Source organism: Eurypyga helias, unplaced genomic scaffold, assembly GCF_000690775.1.
Source record: "Eurypyga helias isolate BGI_N326 unplaced genomic scaffold, ASM69077v1 scaffold27092, whole genome shotgun sequence".
Lineage (NCBI taxonomy): Eukaryota > Metazoa > Chordata > Aves > Eurypygiformes > Eurypygidae > Eurypyga > Eurypyga helias.
Window position 1 is genome coordinate 13,444 of NW_010235886.1, and position 22,922 is coordinate 36,365.

At 41.8% G+C, this 22,922-nt stretch overlaps 1 protein-coding gene across 1 annotated transcript in view; it reads right to left on the reverse strand.

The window, feature by feature from the left end:
* Nucleotides 1-1,068: 1,068 nt before the first annotated feature.
* The window catches only part of SUSD4 (sushi domain containing 4), a gene marked incomplete at its 5' end in the record, with an annotated part of 30,789 nt that continues 8,935 nt past the window's right edge, over nt 1,069-22,922 (reverse strand). The window contains 5 exons of the mRNA XM_010146909.1: nt 1,069-2,131; nt 3,369-3,751; nt 5,447-5,591; nt 6,080-6,271; nt 20,226-20,414. Of these exons, the coding sequence (XP_010145211.1) occupies nt 2,103-2,131; nt 3,369-3,751; nt 5,447-5,591; nt 6,080-6,271; nt 20,226-20,414 (938 nt within the window). The remainder of the gene's footprint in view (nt 2,132-3,368; nt 3,752-5,446; nt 5,592-6,079; nt 6,272-20,225; nt 20,415-22,922) is intronic.

The window sequence follows — 22,922 nt, forward strand, 5'->3', positions numbered from 1 at the left end:
TTTCTTGAACGGTTGCAGCACATCCATCATTCTACCAGCCTGACTCATGCGCGGGGCCACCAGATGCAACCACGATACACATAAACCATCATGAAAAAATAACAGAGCCATCCTCCACTTAGGGCAGTAGAGAGATTATTCGGTTACCCCGTACCTAAATCCAGAACTCAGCCTCATTTTTCCCTTTGGTTTGGATTAGCCCACACGATGGCATTCCCTATCATTAGCATAGGGTGAGTTTTTCCTTCAAACACTGCCGTACCTTTCCTTTGCGCTATACCAAAAACAAGACGAGAAAGTCTGCTTGGCTTTCAGTGTGTGTATGAAACAGCCAGGAATCTTCCTGGGACATAGCCTGTGACACCACAAAGGCGAACCGTTCATACAGGCTTCAGCACACTGCTCTGGCGCAGCCTGCTGAGGAGAGAAAAGCCCCTATGGCAGCCGTGTGGCATCTATGCGAGCTGCGCCCCGGCTGCACCCCTCTCATGGGCTCTGCTTAACCAAACCCACTCTGCCCTGGCTGTTCTGCTGCTGCCATAGAATCATAGAATGGTTTGGGTTGGAAGGGCCCTTAAAGATCATCCAGTTCCAACCCCCCTGCCATGGGCAGGGACACCTTCCACTAGACCAGGTTGCTCAAAGCCTCATCCAGCCTGGCCTTGAACACTTCCAGGGATGGGGCATCCACAGCTTCTCTGGGTTACCTGTTCCAGTGCCTCACCACCCTCTCCGGGAAGAATTTCTTCCTGATATCTAATCTAAACCTCCCTGATTTCAATTTGTACCCATTACCCCTTGTCCTATCACTACAGGCCCTTGTAAAAAGTCCTCTCCCAGCACCCTTGTAGGCCCCCTTCAGATACTGGAAAGCTGCAATGAGGTCTCCTCGGAGCCTCCTCTTCTCCAGGCTGAACAAGCCCAATTCTCGCAGCCTTTCGTCATAGCAGAGGTGCTCCAGCCCTCTGAGCATCTTCGTGGCCTCCTCTGGACTCGCTCCAAGTGGTTGGAGCTGGTGAAAGAAGTGAGGAAAGGAAAAAAAAGGCCAACTACACACGGTCAGGTAAGTCAAAAGAACTGAAACTGAGCTTTATTTTTGTCTTAAAAAGTATTCTACAATAATGGCTCAGAATACTACCACAACGTTCAGGGGCAAGGCAGTGCTCTGGGCTATGACTGTAGATTACTCTAGTATATATATCTATTTGTAGGAGCTTAGGAAAGGTTGAAGCAGCGCAGTTCAACATTTCTTAAGCACGTATTTCATAATTTTAGCGTTTTCTAGATCTCTCATATTATAGCAGGATTTATCAAATGCAATGTAGTCACAGAAGTCTTGCATAAATACAAATATCAATACTTTACCTTGAATATTGTATATGATATAAATTCTGCCTTACCTTTAAAAAAATCTCCAGACCATTATGTGACCTGGAGTCTTTCCTTTTCCTTCTCTTTAAGAGTTTTTAAATATATATATATTTATACATATTTGCTATATATATATTACATATTTGCTATCTTACATTAAAGTACATCTGAATCCCATCATTTCTGTCATATTTTCTGCAGACATAGTCTGAAACAAAATCACCAACAACCAAATCAGAAGCTTCCTGGTTAACACAGGGAAGCCAAAGAGGATCTTTCCTCTTTTTTTGCATTTCAGTACTAGTGTTTTTTAAACTTGTAAGGATTCTTCATAAACTAGACCATTTAAAGCAGTCTTTATAAGCAAATGTACATACTTTGACATGCTTTTGTGAGGCAGTTAGTATCAAAATCCAGTAGTATTTCTTACAGAACCATATGACTTTCTGCGATGCAGATATACATTTCTAAAAAGCCACAGTTCTTTTTCTACATCTGCTCTCATCAAATCCCCAGGATTCATTCATAAAACTGCTGCTGTTCCAAATGCTGATGCTGTTATCTCCGCTGTGGATTAAGATGTACACCCAATCTGGTGACATCGTCACGTAGAAGATTGATAAGTAGGAAAACACCCTCCCCAAATCCACAGATAGTCTTGTCTATCTCTAAATCCTCATGATTCATGTCACCCAACAGTGCAATGCGGCGAAGACATGTCTCTGTGCAGGCTAAGGGTCGTCTTCCATCAAAGGAATCTCTAGGGGGAAAAAGAAATGGCATTGATTGCTGATTGTAACTTCCCTTTTGCAGAGTATTAGTATTAGCAATTCCGCAGAAATAGAAATGGACATTGCAAAAACCTGAACACCACATACAGTGTCTCCAATTCTAGACCCACTTACGCACTAACACCTATGTGAACGTTAACCTGTTAAAACTACCTGGATTTTTAAAAACAATTTAGGCCCACAAAAACCTAAATGCAAACATCCTTTCTACTACATTAATTACTGAAAATCAGCATTCAGAGTAAGCAGAGACTTTCGCTGGCATTGCCATAATTTCTCCCTCTTCCTTCTAGCTGTCCTCTTGCCCCGTGATGCCATTACAAGTTAGCCCCAACTCTCTGAAGCAGGAAGACTTCCTCCACCCACACTAACTTTAGGACACCGGGCTTCAGCTCAGCTACCGATAGATCACAGAGAGAGTGCTTTACCCAGTGACTCTCAGTGAATATGGAGAGCAGGATCAGAGCCACTCCTTTTAATGTCTCCAAGGAAAGCTGTCCAGTTTCCTTAGCACGCTGAGCAGCACACTGTACAGCCCCATTAGAACTCAACGAAATTATATCAGTGCATGCTCAAGTTCCATTTGGATGCAGACCATAACATATGGCAATTTCCCTTCTCATACATGGTCCTGTGGGCACCCTCCCGTTATGCCCCAACCCCCATGTCCGTGGCTTAATGCGTACGTGCTTTAGACTGAACAGTTTGCTTTACACGCAGACACGATGGATGAGCTTGTTAATAACGGCTGCTAATTTTGGCTCAGTATGAAAACATGATTTGCTTTCCATTTTAAGGAGAAAATCCTGTTCTTTGCTGTGAAAGCCGTGGCATGTGAGGGAGTTGTGAGTGGAGGAGCTGAGGAGCAGATGCACGGATCAACACAGGCAAGATGATGGTTGGCTGTGCTGCGGTACACAGGTGCCTGCTGACATCCCTGTGGATAAGGCTGCCGTTACAGGGTCTGCACGGGAACCTTCTGGCCTGGGATTCAAATCCCTTCCACCACAGCTAGCAAGGCTGTACCACAGACACGAAGCTCTATGACCGTGGAGTAGGGTGGTTCCAAAAATGTCCAAATTAAGATGTGGACAAAACCAGGGAGAAAGTAGGAGCAGTTCAGCTGGGTTTATTCCTGCCCTGAGAGTACAAACTAATGATGGCTCCTGTCCACGGACTCACCCACTACACCCATGCAAGACTCACCATCTGCAATATCGATCTGCGGGCTCACGGACGCAGCCTCCCCAGCAGTGCTACGGGGCACATCAGTTCGATCTGGACCAGGAAGTGCTGCCGCTTGGCACGCGGGGGACGGGTACAAACTTTGGAGCAGTTCAGAGGAGCCCGACCTACTGTCACAGGTCTCAGATTCGCTAGGCAGCGTGTCTGTAATCCTGGGGCCGGGGTACGCGGGAGGATTCTGATCTTCCGTCTGCAAAATCTGCCCCTGGTCTGTGGTCGCTGAGTATCCGGGTGCCAGAGCATTCAAGCCGCTGCTTACAGCTTCATCGTAGGAAGGCAGCATGACAGGAACGCCATCCACCACCACAAAGTCGGGGTCACCCATGGAGCCCTCCTGGTTGCCTCTATGTCAAACACAGACGAGTTACCAAAGGGAGCAGGAGCGTGTCAGAAGCACCTCAGAGCAACCACTGGACTTAAGGACACACAGCACTTTCTAACCAGGCAAAATGAAGCTACAGGGTCATTAACGTTCACAGAAATGCTTGCTTCACAGGTCTGCAACTGATCAGGTGGAATCTGTTTCAACCGGAAAAATGAAACCAGTAATATGGAGAACAATTGCGAGAAGGGAAGGAAAACAGGTGCTTGGAAGAGATAAGGAGCACCATTTGCCGTGCCATGCACAGCAGGTCTCATGGATATAAGATCACAGACGTAGTTCACCACTCAAAACTGTCTGAACCCCTGGAAGGATGTGTGCTACCACACAAAAGTACATTTACAGCCCGTGTAAACAGGCAGCGAGGTGACTACTGCTGGCTGCCAGGGCTTTGGTGGCCAGATTTGTGGCCTCCTTTAGGTCTTACTTTCAAAGGATGAAGGCTTCCTTAACCAGTATAAGCTGGTTTCTTTATTAAACAAAACATTTGTATTGATTGGGAAGGTATGTTGAACCCTAAAGTATCTATTTATTAGCCAATTAAATAACAGTACAGTCCTAGCAGGAGGGAATTGTCCCAGGTATCTTTAGGACATAAAAACAGCTAAAAAGAAGAGGAGAGAAAGCTATTTCAGCAAACTAGATGAGTATGGACTATAAAGCTATCCATGGTGCAACCCATTACCCTAAAGATCTTCCTAGTTATAGACACAGATGCATACTACGTCCCTTATACTGTATATACGCACACAGAAATGTATATAAATTTACACATTACTTATATAATCTGTATACTTCCATGTACACATTTCTTTAACGTTAAGATCACCAAATCCTTTCTGCTGCAAATATTTACTGACATACAGCTTTTTCATCTCGGTTTTCTGCACGTGCTAGAATAAAAAAACGGGAAAAAGCAAGCGCAGGAGAGGAGTCGCCACACAGTCAAGGTCCACAGCAAACTGAGCAGATGGAAAACAAGAAGAGTTTAAAACCCAATACAGGACTAGCTTTGCCTAAAACTCTGCATGCTTGCCTTTCTTTCTTCCTGTTGTGAGACAAAACCAGTAATAATAATAACAATAATTAATAATATGTTAATACCCACCTACCTGTCTCACGAGGAGTACTGTGAGAATCAATGAGAAATGCTCATAGCTGCATGGTATTTTATGGAAATAAAGGACGATGTAGGAGATGTTATGAATCATGATCAAGATAATACTCATGAAGGGAAAGCAAATTTTTAATACGAATTTGTCCACTGAGAAAAAAGAAATTCTTTCTTAAAACTTGCATTACTAAGTCTACAGTAGTTAAAAAATTAATTCCCCCAGCACCTGAAAATAAGTATTTAAAAATACTGTCAGCTATTTTTACATGCAGAAGCAGCAATTCTCAGTAGTAGAGCTGTAATTACTCCCAAAGTGAATCTGGCAAACTTGGCCGGTTATTTTAGTTGAAGAAAGGACTAGTGCGGGTTCCTGGGGTTGCCCTTCCACAGTGGTGGTTCAGAGACTTCTGCTGGCAGCAGAAGAAGGTGGTATCTGCAAGGCTCATGAGCCGCTCTGTCTCCCCAGTGAGGAGTGCTGAATGTGAAAACTAAATCAAGGTTCTGAATCCCCCACAAAAAAAAAAAAAAGAAAACAGTACGAACCTTGGCAGAAAATGTGTCTTAAATTTGGTCTGGAACATCCTGGCTAAAATAACCAGTAGCAGTACTAATAAAACGCTGGTAGCAGTAAACGCCACTATTTTCCATGTAGTCAGGAGAGTCTCCTGTGTATTTGGCCAGGTTTGTTCTGTAACAAAAAGGCAATACAAGAGTTGTGCTTGATTATTCCCACTGTTATTCTGTATTAATACTTCAACAACACTCAGCAGTGCCAGGTAGGAGAAGAGATCTTTTATATGTAAGCTGTATAAATACACATGAGCCCAATGCCATATTCCAAAAGCATATACCTTAACAGTAACCTGCCACAGGAGCTGGACCTTGCTTTTATGCCTTGGCTTTTTTTTTTTTATACATACAATCATGACTTTAGCTTATATACTATTAAAATTACATGTTCCAAAATATATTTGAAGAGCTAATTATTGAAATGGTTTAGGAACATTCAGGATCTGGGAAATAAAACCATCCTGTATTTAATAGCATCCTAAAATCAATGTTCATCACTTAACTGTGGAACAGGCAACGTTCACCAGGCATGACAGACTCAGAGATTTGCTCTTAAAAGTGGGGACTGTTCAGAGGACAGAAGTAATGCCTCTGCTGTTCCCTTACCTGTTTTGACACAGTACACTTGGTAGGAGGGGAACCACTCTCCGTACTGGCAGGTGATGTACTTGTAGTCGTTGGTGAGGGTGTAGCCAGGGTCACAGTAGAACTCCACCACCGTCCCGTGGTTGTAACGCTCACAAGGCCGCGGGTGGCAGATGTAGTCTCCATGGCTCACCATTGGAGGTAGCGGACAAACTTGGGCAAACAGAGAGAAAAAAAGACGTTAACGTCAGCAAGGCGCTGCTGGGTAGCTTCCAGGTGCCCCATCATGGGCTCCCGCTGAGGCTCCCTGCAGCTTTGGGGTTATGTCGGTAGTACCAGACGGCTGCTGGTGGGGGGCCAGGCCCATCTGCACCAGCACGCACCTCCCGCGTGCCAACACGTGCCGGGGGGTTGCTTTCAGCTCCCACCAACACCAGCAAGCTCTGTTTCCTGCTTGCTTAAAGGCCTGGGAGATGGGATCTAGCCAGCTTCCCATCCTCTGGGGGAAGGGGAGGGCGGGAGGAAAACAAGAGGGGACACATACGCCTCTAAGATGGCTGGATGGGGATGGGGAGGGTAGTGAAAATAAGGGCAATTCCCCTCCTTATGCAGCATCTCAAATTCAGCTGTAAAATCCTATTTTTTTGTTTCATTAGCATAATTAAATGATTACATGCACTAATTAAATTCCTAAATATTCACTTTTAAAAATAAGTTTGCCAGCCGCTGTGCAGCAAGAGGTGCACAGCACTACTGCTTAACACTTACGGTCTGTACCACTGTAATATTAAGCTGGGCTCAGACTCTACTGGTGTTATTTATGTTATCTCTGAGCAGCCCTACTGATCTCAGTGGGATTGCTGGTGGAGTGAGGTCTTAGAATCATAACGAAGGCTGAGCCTGTAATTAAGTATGGTGGTTTACATAAGGTCAGGTAAATAAGCCAGAATTGCAATATAAACATGTGCCATTTTTATCGCAGAACCTGAAACGAAATGAAATGACCCCTCACGTGGCTGGGCAGATGAGCTCAATGGAGAGTCCCGGGAGCACTCTCTAGGAAACAGCAGCAGGGAAAGCAGCTCGCAAGCAGTATTTTTGTAAGAGAGGAGACTTTTCAACTGAGTAAGTGTTAGTTGATTACTATTTTCTTAAGTGCTCCTAACATAGAGGAAAAAAAACCCCTGAAACATGTAATGATGTCTCAAATGGCTACATACTGACCCAAAAAGGGCTTCAGTTAGCTGGATGGGTTGTTTTATTTCCCTTCAGAGGCAGTAACTCACTGGCTCTGTGCCCCATCTACAGGCTGTTCCCTTCCCTTCAGGCCTCCCTCCTGCAGGCAAGACCTACTGCACTGATTTAAATAATGAAAATGCCATCTCTCGGAAGAAGAATCTTCCCAGAAATTACAATTCAGCTGCTTCTCTCTGTGAATCTTGTTACATGAATAATGCATTTCATAAAAAAAAAAAATACACAAGATATTAAATGAATCTTCAAGAGAGGCTGATTACAATGTGCAGCAACGTCTATTCCCCATCCCCTGGAGACATGGTTTTGTTTGCATTTTCACTGGCAAGGCTTAATAATAACTTGAAATCAGAGCAAGTAATTCACATAAAAAATCACATTCTCAATATTCTGCATACTTTCCAAAGTCTCTTGGCCCACAAAAAAAGAGGATTGCTTTACTGGGAAGTCAACTCAAGATTTAAAACAATTTTCCTAAGACCAGGGCAAAGGTGTCAGGCTGAAATAGTAGGAAAGCACCTCATGTCCATCTCAGGGATCAGGCTTCTATTGACTAGAAAATGATAGGTGAAAGCAACAATTCTGGCCTGCCATAAGGAAACCTGGTATATTATTTTCTACTCTTAGAGCATGAGAGCAATGGAAGACAGCAGTTTAAGCTTCTTTGCAACTGTGTTTTGCCAAGCTACAGGGCTGCGAGAGATGTGTAGATGCCCCGTACCTTTCTAGAAACCAGCACATAGAGCACACCTTATCACAAAGAGCAACACTCAGAGAAACAAATTTTCCTCTCCAGCAATGTACCTGCTGCCTCATCCCTAACCTCTTAATGCGACTAAGAGCCAAAGCAGCCGCTGAATAAAAAAAGACCAATGTGTGTTATCTCAGGAATTACACATTTCCAGGCAGACTAAAACCAATCCAGTGTGAGGACAACCCAGATATGGGGTGGTCAGTCTATTTACAAATGGAGATATATTTTGTAAAACCTGCAAACAAGAGCATCACTCTTTGGGCAGGATATGTCCCCAGTGCTAGAAAAGAGTGACAGCCCTTTCCACTGACACCCTCCGTATTTCAAGGGAAATGCTCATGTATTGGTGCTGCCTGGAATTTCTCTGCTGCAAACATTCCTTTAACGCACTGCCAAGCATCAGTCATCAACGAGAGTCAGGATTTAGGTGGTTGTACCTGCCAACAGCTCTTGCACTGAACACTCTTGCAACCAGCAGACGCAGCGGATTTGAAAACGAGGGGGTTTAGATCAATTGTAACAGTGCTTCATTCTTCCATCAACCGCACCACCGCCTGGGAACTCGCTATTCACCCTGTTTTCAGGATCCTTCAACACCCGCATGGGCAAACTGGCCTTCCTGTACAGTCAGAAACGTCCAGGTTCCGAGCCTCTTTTTCCAAATCAGGTCAAATGAGGTACATCACAAATAACCAAAAATGAACTCGCATTGAGCTCTGGGCAGTTAGTCATACACCCAGTCCCTTTCTCAACTCGCTCCATTCCCCATGGTCATCCTGGCCCAAGATCCTTTAAAGTCAGTGGAAGGTCAGCCATGAAGGGGACTTAGTTTTGATCACAGAAAAGCAGGATTATGAAAGTTTGGAGGGACACTGAACACCCTTGACTCCCAAAGATTTTTAGGGCAGTCTTACAGAGTCAGATCCCTAACTTAATGCCGGCTACTGGTATATGATACTGGTTACACAGATTAAAGGAATATGCCAAGTCAAATACGGAGGAAAACTCAGGTGGCAAACATAAGCCCACTGAAGTTTTCTAGGAAACTTAAAATTCTAGCATTCCCAATGGTCAACCCTAATTGTTTTTGGAAATTGCAGGCCATGGACTTCAGGCAAAGGCATCAAACTCACAAAATGAAAACAGTCACAAACTGGTTAACTAAAAGCATGTTGTGTCAGTACATTTTCACTGTCAAAATGTACTGACACAACAGCAGTGTGAACAATAATCATAGAAACAAGTGAATTCTGCTCCAGGAAGTACTGAAGGCTTCAAAAAAGCCCTAGGTGCTGTTCCTAAATATGACACCAAATCTTCACTACCAGTAGCTTTCAACATCTTCACTTTATAAGGCTTTTGGGACCATAATGTGCTGATTACAACATCCAGCGTGGATAATCCAGTAGTGCCTTCTGACAACCAACTTTAAAAGACCACATGCATGTGTCCTTAACTCTGGAGCTTGTCAGAGGGGTGGACATCATTCAGTCATTGTCTGCCTCTGGTTCTGCCGCACGTGAACCTGGGTCTCTGCCTCTGTCTTTGTAGAGCAATTGGCCACAGACTGTAAGGGGACTTAGGGGAACTTTAGAGCTCAGCATTCTCAGCTGAAAAGCCAAATCGTTCCTCAAAAAGAAAGAACAAGTGTGTTTATACGGCAAACAAATCCCTTCTGGGATGCTCAAGACGCCTGTTACTCAAGGAAGTTGAAGGCAGTAATTCGTGATTTGATTTCATGGACTTCCCTGCCTGCTCTTAGGAGCTGCTGGAGCCGAGGGGCTCTCCTCCAAGAGAAGCGATGGGCTTTCTGCTCTGACTGATTTTAACGAAAGATTAGCGTGCTGAGAACACGCAGGCTGCGGGCGCCTATTGCCCAGACACTGGAAGAATAAGTGGGCTTCACCCAGTAATTTTTCCTACCTATTATAGTCAAGAAGCTGTTTAAACTCTGCCCTGAGGATGCTGCAGTAATTCTGCACTGTTGACACTGGAACTGTAGGGGGGAGGGAAGATTTTTTTGGCATTAGCATATTCTGAGTTAATATTGATGGCACAGAATAAAGATACCACGTCACTTTTTAAAAGCCTGTTTTAGAGAGATAACAGAGAAATTACAGATATTTACAGTGCTCAAAACCTTTATAGTCAACCTGTTCAATAGCTAGTTGCTTCAGTCTTTGGTCAAAGTAGGTGGGAGGTAAATTATTCAGCTTTCGCCCAGCTTTTGTACGTGAGTGAAAAAGTAAAAGCAAAAATGTCTTGAAATACATGGCGCTTACTTATTAAAAAGGGGTAGGAATAAGCAAGAAGCTTATTTCTCCCCTTTGATTTTTTCCATGGTATGGGTTTTTTTTCTCTAGCTACTGGTCTGCCTTCCAGGGAGGACACCAGCGGCTCGGTTACTGGGTTAGCAGAAAAACCCAGTGTAAGGCCAGCTATTTTCTGTTTGACCAGGGATGGAGAGGGTTAGCAACATTTGCACCTAATAAAAAACAACACTTCCTGCAAATGATGCCGGCTTATTATGCATAGAGTGAAAAAAGATGAAGATGAAACTTTATGATCAGAAAGACACAGATGAAAAACTGCCAGTTCCAACGTGCAGGGGAAATGCTGGTGTTGCCGTGCGAGATGACAATCAGAGAGGTGGACACATTGCCTGGTTTGTGCACAAGCTGGAAGAGAACAAGAGCTTGTCCTGACCCTCACTTGTCATTCTTGTACGTATAAGGACACTAATTCACACCAGAAATCTGGACACACATCACCTGGCTCCTGCATTCCGACCAGTGTTTAACCTGAGCCGTGGTTTACCCCATGAGACTGCAGCAGTACACGTCCCAGCTGCTCTGACTTGTCCCACCTAGGGTGGCCTGGTCTCCACCCGAGGCTTTACTGGCTGACTCCTAGGGCCTCCAAAAGGGTCCTTTTCCATATATTGCCTTTGGACAAGCACACGCTTGGGTATGTAGGCTCTGAAAATTAATTGTTTTACAGGAACATAGAGGATGAAGATCTTGTTTGTTCCTTTTCCTGCTTCTTTATGAACACTATGCTAAGAAAACTTGGTTCCTTGGTTAGTTCACTGTCATCACCCTTCAGACCTTCAAAATAAAATAAATACTCAACCAAGAAGCCTTTCTCTCATATAGCTCAACAATTCCTGACCAGTTCACCTGACAGACCTGGCCATTTCCACAGGTATTACGAACCCATGAATCACACTTGCACTGCACAGCACAGAGCCCTCGTCCTCTCACATACACATACTGAGACAATATGGAGGGGAATGTAATACCTGTATCCTGTATTTGGCTGATGGAACACAGGTATGAACATCTTTCACAAAGGAAAATGTTTCTTAATAGCTATGAGTTTGTAAAAAAAAACAAGCAAAAAATATATTTAATTAGTGGTGTTCAAAAAAAAGCAGCTGTTAGTTGTGGATTTTTAAACTCTGAAGATGCTATACTGTTTAGAGAATTCACTGATTTATTTCTTAGCCAAAACGATCTCAAGACAAAATTGGTATTTCTAGTGCAATATCAAATAGGGAAATGTAGGGGGGAAAGGGGAGTGGATGGCCAACAGGAAGAAGTGACGGCAAAGGAAATTACTTCTGCACTTTAAATATTTTAAAAAGGATTTTTCTATTCCATGCTGAGAACTGAATTTATAGCAACATAAAAAAAAAAGTATTTTTTTGCAAATTGCAAAACAAAAATGCAAAACAAAAATGCCCATTAAATTGTCCAGTATTGTAAGTAGGATGGAAGAAAAACTTGTTGGACTCAACCACTCACATCCAGCTGAGAGCCTCAAGAACAAATTAAGGTTTAAAAAAAAAAAGTATTTAAATTCTAAAATTGCAAAACAAAAATGCCCATTAAATTGTCCAGTATTGTAAGTAGGATGGAAGAAAAACTGTTGGACTCAACCACTCACATCCAGCTGAGAGCCTGAAGAACAAATTAAGGTTTGTTAAGGGAAGGAAGTAGAAAACCCAGCTGCTTTAAAATAAGCCCTGTCAAAACATCTCAGTCTAGAACAGTTGCTTAACGAGAATTTATTTCTAATGACACTCTTCAGAAATTTAAGCAGAACAGGAAGCATTACTAGAGTAACTTCTCATTTATCGTGAACATCAGCTTAACAATATCCTAATGATACGTTCCTATAACAAATGATGCTGGCACTGGGAAGGGAGACGGTACGTATTACAGCTGTACTGGAAGGAGTGAGAAAAACTTTGAGGCCATTGAATTTGTGTTTTGAAAGTGAAGACCTGCTTTAAGGTCTTCTTATTTCTCTGATTAGTCATTCCCACAGCAAAAGAAACAGCACCAACAGTAATACCAGAAAAGAAAGTTTAATGGAAACGACTAAGTGAGCACTAACGTAAAAAGAAACTCCTAATAAGCCTGACAGTAGACATGACTTAAAGGAATGAAGATACAAGACGTGTATTTTGAACTCTGATGTTGCCAGCAAATTTATTAAATTATTAAAAAAGCTGTATTTTTAGTCAATCATTTCCCAATTCTTTTCAATCTTAACCTTTCTCAATTACTCAAGCTTTGCAATGCCACTTACATGTTTGCTTCTGCAAGGACACCTCACAGTTAAGCAACAACTTCTCAACCGTTCAGCAAGTCAATGTCCAAGCAGCTAGGAACATATCCCAGGTCTCATGGCTCCAAGCTGCTTGCTCTGCCCCTAGACAATCACCCCTGGGTACCCGTACCTGCTACAATAGCGAGGTAAGCCTCTCAGTGTGCACATAGTGCACCTTTTGCCAAGTGTGAAATGAATTGAGTAATTACATTTTTAAAGAAAAGCTGCTTCTCTGGTCTAGCTTTGACAAACACCATCTTGCTGAAAATTGCTATCACTGACACCAGCTGTATCAGCCTGAATTAAACAGTGTAAAACTAGTTTCAAGCCTATTTTAATAATAGGAAATCAGCATTAGCCGATTCCTAAATGGAAACAGAAGGGAATTTACCATCACTTTTCGTACACATAGCTTCCTTGTTACAGGAGTTACAAATTATGGAGCCCATTTTGCAGTTCCAGTCAGTTGAGCTCCTACGGGAGCATCATGCCAAATTCACACGCGTCCTCAACAGTCCCACCGTTCCCAGTACAGCAACCTGTGAAACGCTGATCTTCATGCCAAAGTCTAGTTTTGAATGTATTTCACAACAGATATGGGATGAAACACACCCTGAGTCTATAAATTCTAAGTTAAAAAGTGCATTTTTCATTTAAACTACAAAAAATTGATGATGAGTTTGCAGCAATACACAGCTAGAAGTTCTTTTAGCAAGAGGCCCGTAATTATCTTTAAGGAAATATTTATCCTCATTGTTCACATGGGAGTGTTTGGAGCACTGCGGTCTCATTTACAGCAGATTGGTTTAGCTTTCTCCATCACTTGCTTCTAGTTTCGTTTCTTCCCTTTCTCATGAGTGGTTGATTTTATGATCAGTAAAGGACTTTGAGAAGCAGATGCTGGGGGCTGCACAGACACCTAACAGGAAGGAATTGGAGAGATACAAGACAAGTCAAGGCTTGGGTATTCCACAGGCGTCACAGGATAACCCCAGACCTGGAAAAGGTCAAAGAGCTTATGGAGGTGGAGGAGGAAGACAGAGGTGTTGGGAAGCTGTCAAAGAAAACCAGACAGGTAAACGCACCTGACTGGGATGTCTGAAGAAGCCAGTGCCCACCGTGAGCTGGACATACCAGTGTTTTTATGTTAGTTTAATCCCTCTTTCTTTAGTAGCTTTTCCCTCTTTGTTTATAAGCAACAATCCCTTGAGCCTGTGTACTGTCACCTACACGAATCCTCAGGGATTGACAGAGAGAAGGAATGCTGGAACAGACAAGCTGCATTCCAGGCCTTAGCTGAAGGCAGAGGAGATCAAGATATACTACCTGGGAGAAGGAAAAGCATAAGGTCATATTCCCAGTGGAGTGCTACTAGGAAAAATAAAGGGGGAGGGAAACCAGCAGGTGATGTTAGCACTGTAATATCACAAACCGGCTCAGGAAGGCGTGGAAGAGTATCGGTTTCTGTTATTTATGGTTAGTTATTGAGTGCCTGCCTACACAGAGGGGTGAAACTGGCCACTGAAACCCAAATATTGGGTTTTATCTCTGGAAGCAAACAAACCTGCAGAACAAATAGACTTCCTACTGCACAGAGTATGTAGCCACAGTTCCCTCCGTTTCTGGAAGATGTTCTGTGATCACACTGTGTAGCCAAATTCAGAATCCATAAAGCACAGAGATATTTGATTTCAAGGCAGACAATGTAGTGTGCTTCTCCTTTCCGAGGAGCCCTGCCAGATACAGTTGAAGTTTAACATTATAAAACAGCCTTCAGGGAGAAATTTTGTCTTCTTTCCTCCACCTCATCCTCAGCATATTTAAAGCACCATGGATAAAACACTAGATGCATCTAGCAGCTAATGTGGAACTTCAGGGCAAAAATTATGGCTCCATAAAAGAGTTGGGATGTCTGGCTGATCCTGGAAATGCTGAGGAGTTTCGGAAAGGTACACAGGTGACAGAGCAGGTGTAAAACAGTGATTTACGATGACAGTCCTGCACATCAAGCAGAAACAGAAGACATAAAAGAAACAGATTACAAGTTGTCGTTCTGTTGCTTTCTTGAAAAACTAGATACAGTGGAGAAGGCACTGATTTCAATCACAGCCAGGATCAAAGAAGATTTCTGCAATGCAAAAAAGGAGCAGGAACTTAGAAATATAATGGTATTTATCATCTTCAGACAATGTCTTCAACTTGGAGCCTGTTCTCTAAAACCTCCACCCCTCAGAGCAAGAACTGTATAAAGCCCAATCTTGTGTATCACTCTGTCTCGAAATGTGGTCTGATTTTCTTTCTGTTTCACTTTGCAATACACCTGCTGGAGGTAAGAGTCTGGATGATTATTAAGGAGAATGTCCACAGAAGAACATGATTTGTCTGCTTAGTATTTGCTGTCACTGCGCTCTTCCTGAATTCAGTTCTTTTCCACACCTCCTCAGCTGTGGGTAAAGGCGTACAGATGAATTACAGCATTCTTGAACTGCACAAAAATCCAGACATTCCAGTTCACTATAAGCAGTTCCTTAAACCGTTCAACTTCTACGCTCACGCAGGGTGGCGAGATGTGTACCGTTTCTGCGATCCTGGGTGATGAATGCATTAACTTTCTACAGTGCAGAAACACACAGAATTACTGAATGAGTCGTTTTTACAGAAAACTAACCTTTTAAGCTTCTTCATCACACTTGCTTTCTGTGACTTAATGACCCCCAGGGTGAAACACTATCCACCTGTTTCATCCTTTGGCCATCAGGCTAAAGGTGTCACTGATGTAACGGTGTTGTTGCCCAAGTAAAGGTGCTTACAAATATTGTTGGCTGCTGCTATTTGAGCATTTACTGTTAGTTGTCATTCCTGAGTTGCAGGAATTATTGCCCTAGGCAGTGAATGTATGCTGAAACGCCACTCTAGGCAGAGCTATTAAAAACAAGGCTATCAACGTGTCTTATGTTAACATTAACTCAGTTAACTTGGATGACCTCTTTGGCAGTTGAGCAATATTTAATTTATTCTGCAAGCTGAGTAGGTGTACACAGAACAGAATCTGGGTATCTACCTCTTAATTTCTTAACATCACAGCGTTTCACAACCTGCTTGTACTGCTGCCCTCTGCTCCCTCTACGGGATTTTCATCTGCTGGAGATATGCTGCATCAGCATTAGCTTCCCTGAGGACACACAACAGTTTGTCATGTTGGAATTTATCTAAAGCCTTCTCAAAGTCAATAAAGAAACACAGAGAGAAATCCATTCCTACAAAGGTACAGTATCTCAGGCTTAGGATTCCATACTTCATTCTGACTCCTGAACATGAACTGATTACAGGCTGACTTGTATCTTTTTCCTCAGTGTATTGCTGTATGCTCCAGCAAGATTTTAGAATATTTTAAGGATATAGTTTATCAAACGTATTGCTCGGTGTCAATCACTGTTTATGGCACTAGCAATTGTTATATAAGAAGGAAGATTTTAAAAATATCCTGTGTGTAATTGGTTAGAAAGTTTAAGCTACTTCGATTTGAAACATTAAGTGGCTATGACATTTCACCTGTAATATCACCCTCCTCAGTGCTCTTTCATGCTTTTTACTTTCTATGTCTGAATTATCAGACCCTCTCTTTGAGTGTCTGTCCTCAGGTTGATGAGAATAATAATTTTAAACCTCTGTCCTGTATTCTTGCTTTTCTTTCTAGAATATTTTTTACTTGTAGCATACTTCACTGGTCTTAATTTTCATCTGCCTAACCCCCCTCTATTCTTCAGGAATTGTCCGGTGCTCCAGGTAGGTTTCTTGAGTATTTTATACTTCCTCTGGCTTCTGAAATGCCTCCAGTTTTCTCCTGTTTTTCCTCTCTTCTACTCATCAAAGCTCCCCTTTGAAGGCTAATCCTCATGTTTGTTTAATTTTAATTTTGAATCTGCCTTCCAAAAATTTGAAATATTTTCTATTTTACATTCTTTCAAGCTTACCCTCAGCCGGAGAATCTGTTGATCTAGCATGGAGAATGAAGTTTTGATATTGCAATATATCTGATTTCCTGCAGGACTGGCTTTTCTGTTCAGCTGGGATGATGCTGAAAGCAGACATTCCAGATAACAGGATCATGTCTGTTGTTTGCAAATCCAATCAACCTGTTTTCCCCTTTACTCTTAAATACAAAGCTGGGAATTCCCAATCACACCATCCATACAACTGCCTTATATTCTAGCATTAGCACTATAATCACATTCTTCCAGTCTTGCCTCTCTGCCTGCTTCCCTCTTTTCCCCCAGTTCTTTATAAGAGCTATTCCTTAAATCTTGGAAATTTTCCAAAGGGCATGAAAGATTAAAATACAGAGTCCAGATGGCAAGGTGTGTAATCATATACAGGTCACATTCCCAAAGTACTAATGGCCAGGCTCTTTTGTTCTTTTTTTTTTTTTTAAATTTCTCCAAATCCTGTGTCTTTATTCACCTTAAAGTATCATATCATAAACATTCCTAGTTCTGTATGTTTCATTTCACAGAGTTCCATACTGATATGTTTTCAAGTGTTTGCTCTCTTCCAGTGCTTTTGAAGCCATCTTATTTTACAATTCATGTTTATACCCCATGGCGTAATCTTCAGTTTAGGTTTTTTTCCACCTATCTTTTGCATATCTGATTTTACAGCAGGCAATCACTAACTTACATCAATTTCTACAGATGGATGATTAACCCCAAGTCAGTAATTTAAAAGTAATATAAATTTAAAATATAACATTTTACTTAGATTTTCATAAATCTTCGGAAGTGTCTAGCAAGTTTCAGTATGAAAGAAAGTTTAAAAATCTTCTGCATAATTATGGAATTCCACTAGAAAAAAAGGATATTAAGAAAGCTAAAGATGTAAATTGAGGACTTAAAGGATAAGAAAATTCGGTGTTGAGATGCTTCATCTTACCCACTAAATGACTGTAAAATTCTATAGCACTGGTAAAACAACACCATACTATCATTCTCTGATACAGAGAACCAGTTCCACTGAAGCTTCCCAAATGATTCAGCTTGAGGCAGACACTCAATAAAATAAATCCAAATGTTTTAAATTTGGCAAAGGTACAAGCATTTAAGAAGAGGATCTCACACCAGTAAATACTTGGCAGCCCGAGCTAGAGGCATCCTTAACTTGCCTGAGCTGTAACAGCTTCCCTGATCAGATGCAAGCAGCTGTTTCTGAGAAGCCGCTGCAGGACTCTGCAGTGCTGGCTGCACTTCAGGACCAGGTAACATGGGTTTTATGCGCTGCCGTGACTAAAGCAACAGCGATTTTAATTATCAGAAAAATCTTCTTCCCCATCAGCAAAAATCAGTCTCTCGCCAGAGTTGGTGGAAGCTCTGCACCTGGCAATAGGAGAATAAGACTGGGCTGAGCATGCCGTACGATGGGAGCCGAGTGGTCCCCAGTGTAGCTGTTTATTTAAATGGAGCTACAAACCCTCCATTCAGAATTAATTTGGGCTAACAAAGAAGGAAAATTCACGAGATTGACATGTAGCATGTGTGATTACACACACATTTAAGAAACTCCTTCTGTGAAGGCTTCAAGAAGAACATACATCAAAAAAAGAAAGCTGTAAGCAGCATTGTTTATAGCAGAATAAAAGCTCTGAAATGGTTTACTATAGCTTCCTAACAACCGTTTGCTTTTAAACATTACCATATTAAAATGCTGAGCTGGAATGACATTCTAATAAATTTTGAATTGACCATGGAAATAAATAAATGGAGTTCATTTGTTATTTGCAGATTTCCTCTGTGAAAAATACTGCTTGGAGAGCTTGTACCTCACTTAAAAGAAATGCTGGAAAATGAGCTTGACATAGGTATGCAAGGTGAAGAATAAAAAATAGGCAGGGAGGGAGTTGCATCCGCTCATTAGGAGTAGTGGATTGTAACAAGATTCCTGGAGACTGGCACTCCTTGCCCAAATCACTGAACAAGCCCTTTCAAACAAGGGCATCTCAAGTTGATCTACCCTGTCTGATCCCCTCTACCACAGATCATCATAGCTGACTGGGGATGGTAACTTCTGACACGTTATATAAAATAGAGAACTTTCAGGGCAGCAGTCCTTATTTTAAATTACCAAGAAAGAAGAGCCTCTCCATGACTTTATAATACAAGCAATAAACAATCAGCACATGAGTTTTCCCAGGGATTTCAATAGGTGCTGGAATGCTCACCTGTGTTAAGTGAGGGTAAGATACAACTTCTTCTGTTTCATAGACCTGAATTTCTGTATTTTAACGCTCTTATCTTCCTGATGGGAGAATTGTCATTTTTATCAAAACAGTTATGCTGTTTGGACTAAGCCTAATAGGGCCCTTCTGATTTTTTAAATGCATTTCCCATGTTATAAACAACAACAAAGAAACCTTCCAAAAATGGCTTACATAGAGCTGATTTGAAATTATACTTTCATGGTGTGCTAAACAAAAAAACCCCAAATCATTTTGTTATGTCATTCCAAAATTGCAACGGCATTTTTGAATTTTTGAACTCGAATTGCCAGTTAAAAAGAAGGATAATTTTTATTATTTTTCTGCCGGATATCACTTTGTTGGTGCTGTTGGCAAATTTTTGCACTTCCAGAATGCTTAGTGTTTAGCTCAATGACTTAAGCGTGACATATGAATTCCTTTAAATGCTTTTCGCTGAATTCTACATATAGATACCTTCCTTACAGGGCTGAAATGGAACAAAAATGTAGTCCTTTCAGGGGAATGAAATGTAGAGGATGTATCTGGATTCTGATGACTTCCTAGGATGTTTCATTCAGCATGCAGTATGAAGATGGAGGAGGGTAGTTCACAAGGTTTTGACAGTGTGTGGAGCAATCCATTTGGTATCTTTGCTTTAAATGCACGGGATGCAAACATAAATGCACTACAATATCCTCCACTCCAGCGCTGCAGCTGCAGTCACAGATTATTCCTTTTGGCTCGGTAAGATTTACCTCTGTTTCACACCGAGTGGCCATAGCTTTTATGTTCCTAATCAGTAAACTAGCTGAGTCACTTTGGTTGCAAATCCTTCTTTAAGGTTAACTACTACAGGAGACAACAAGTATTAAAGCAGGCAGTATTGTGCAGTACTGAATAATGTCTGCAGCTGGCACAGCCCAAACTAAGGGTTTTTATGGAGTATTTTTTAGTTTATCATGGAAATCTATTCGTACCTATAGAAACTTGGACCACCTACACCCATGAACGTGAATTCTGTAGCTTCCTCAGTATTTTCATTAGAAAAGCTGCAAAGAATTTACACTTTTAAGGGTAAAGCCGTCATCATTAAGAGCTTCCCCTCTTGCACCTCAGACACCCAGAGAGCAAACATTAGGGAACACCAAGAGCTAGAACCGCCATAGGTTGCACGCAACAGAACCCAGATACACTCTGCATGACCTGCAGAAACGCTACATAAAGCATAACCGTGGTTATAGCCCTGAGTTAAAATCATACAGAGCATGCTGATTTTGCAAAATTGAAAGATAAACAAACAATAAGACATTTACCTTCCACATCAAGGCACCTAGGTGGACTATCTGACCAGATAAGGTTATACATGCACTCAAGGAGCTCTGCCCCTTCTAGTTTATATCCAGGAAAGCATTGATAATACACCACTGTTCCTACGGGGAAGGAGGACTCGAACTCAGATATGTTAATGTAACTATGAGGAAGAACCAATGGCCTCAGGCAACCTGCAAATCAAGAAGAGGGAGGTATCTTTTATTACAAGGTGCTTATCTCAGTCATCTTCACACATCTTGGCTATAATTCCTCATTTGAGGAGTGCAATTATTTTTCATCTTCTCTACGATGAATGGCATGCCTGCATGATCTCCCTCAGATACATATGCCTCATTATCCTGTTTCAAACCCTTTCACTGCTTAGCCCACATGGTTTGCTAGCGTGGGATTCACGCTCAGCAAATCCAGGAAAGGTTTACTGAAAATGACAGCATTTTGTTTCACAAACACTCACTGCTTTAGCAGATGGCAATTTCTTTCTGAGGTAGAATCTTTAATAAATAAAGATTGTCATTTATATAAACCGTGAGTTGTATTCCTCCTCTTAAAACTGGCAGGCATGTAAACCATCTTTAATATTAAAACTGTTCCTGTGACAAAGTGCACACAACCATAAAAAAGATTGCAGACGGAATTCATGGTTTTGGAATTCCAGTTTGAAGAAGTCTAAAGGGACATAACTTACTATGGGCAGTCCCATGATAAACACCAAAGGAGGTCTCAGATTAGGTTATCAGAAAGTTAAAGTAGCTGTTATCGCCAGAAACTGGAAGTGTAGTCAGAGACTATGTTCTACTTCTGGAATTACTTCTGAGGGGTTTGTACCATGGATGATACTGAGCTGTGACAGTTAAATGGTCGCCACCCACATCTGGTACAAGAAAGAGCAGCAAATTTAATAGCTGACATGACTTTATAACATAAATTCAAAGTCTGATTTGAGCTGCTATATAGATAAGAGTTTGTACTATAGAAAAAAAAAAATCCTTTTGGCCTTAGAAATGACCCTCTGGGTAATACCTACCACTGTTGATTTTTTAATTTGCAGTGATGTGGAGGGAAGATGTCAGGGAATGAAAAATAACATTATAAAGTTATGAGACTAACAGGAGCTGCTATGAATTTGTGAAGGATGTTCATAGGACATCATAATTTTAAGCCTAAAGGGAAACTAAAATCAGTCTGAGAACTTCTTGTAAGATATTGGCATCTGAAAGGAAAAGAAAAGTGGCAGCACTTCAAGTGGGTATTTCCTTGCAATGGTCTTTCGAGGGAGAGGGACAAAAGCAGAGGATAACAGAAAAAGCTTGAAAGCTTTTTACAGCACACTGTACTACCAGAGCAGTGGTTTTGATGGCTGTTTTACTAGCTGGTTATCTCCCTGCTGAAATAAAGCTTCAAGCATCCTATCTAGGGCTAATGCTCGTACCCCTGATCAAGTAGGCCTAACACCTAACACACCAGTTTCTGCAAACTAAGCAGTCCACTGAGCAGGACGATATAAGCAGCCTGCAGTGGGACTGAAAGAGAGTGCAGACTGCCCGAGCAAGACCGAACTTACCCTCCTCTGAACTGGGAATTATTTGGCCGGAGCCCAGCAGGGAAAATTTTGTGCTGCCGGCTTAGAATTTTAATACTCACTGGGAGCAGGAAAGAGATTTACTTGAATTTGTATAAGAAACAAGTGTTTGTCAAATACCTTAGGTTTCCAAATACCTTAAGCTGCTTGAAAACTTCATTTTGACCTTTTTTTGCTAAGTAATTCACATCATTCCAGATAGGCAATTATTATTATCTCACGGCAAAAATAGTTTGAGGTTGGATTCTTATACATTCTACAATCCTTTCCCACTGCTCTGCCAGAAAAAAAGACATCTTGGTGTCATGAGACTCCCCTGCTGTAATCAGAGGGCCGTAGAAATGTAGACAGCCTACTTAATGTAAGTAGACAAGTGCCTTTGATATGATCAGTGCTTGACGTAGCAAAAAGAAAATTCTGGAGCCAATCTTGGAACAGGTTTATAGAATTTGGCAGAATATGGCAGATACTGGAATCTGCACTGCCTATTCTCTACCTGTCTGGTCGTTATAGCGCTTCGGGCTTGTGCAATTGGTTTGATAACTTTTACTAGCACTGCTTTTATTTGTAAAAGCAGTGAATATTGAATATTGAGTAGCAGCAATTGATTGTCTTTCTTAGTATAAATACAGCAACAAAAGGAAGTAACAAGCCAAGGGGTACCTGGGGTACTTTTGCTTACTCAGTTAATACTGCCTCTCACAAAATTTCCCCCTGGATCTTTGGCAAGAGAGTACCTACAAATTAACCTTATGAGCACTCAACTCACCTAACTGCAAGAGTCCTAAACTACCTGAATTAGATGTGAGGTGCACCCACTCCCAAAAATGGGCTGTATACTTATATTGCCACACACCATGCCATTGTTGGTAAGATACCCCAGAACAAGTGCCCACTTTTTTAGGGGGTTGTAAAAACTCCCCTTTTCCGCTGACCCTCTTCAGATACATTGGGCTCGCCCTGTAATGTGCCTAAATTTGTACGTGCCAGTACCACAGTCTACAACAAGACCTCGAGACACAGTTTGATGTGCCCCAAACTGATGGTCCCGGCCATGAAGACCTATACAAACTGCGGTAACTTTGGCCTCTGGAACCCC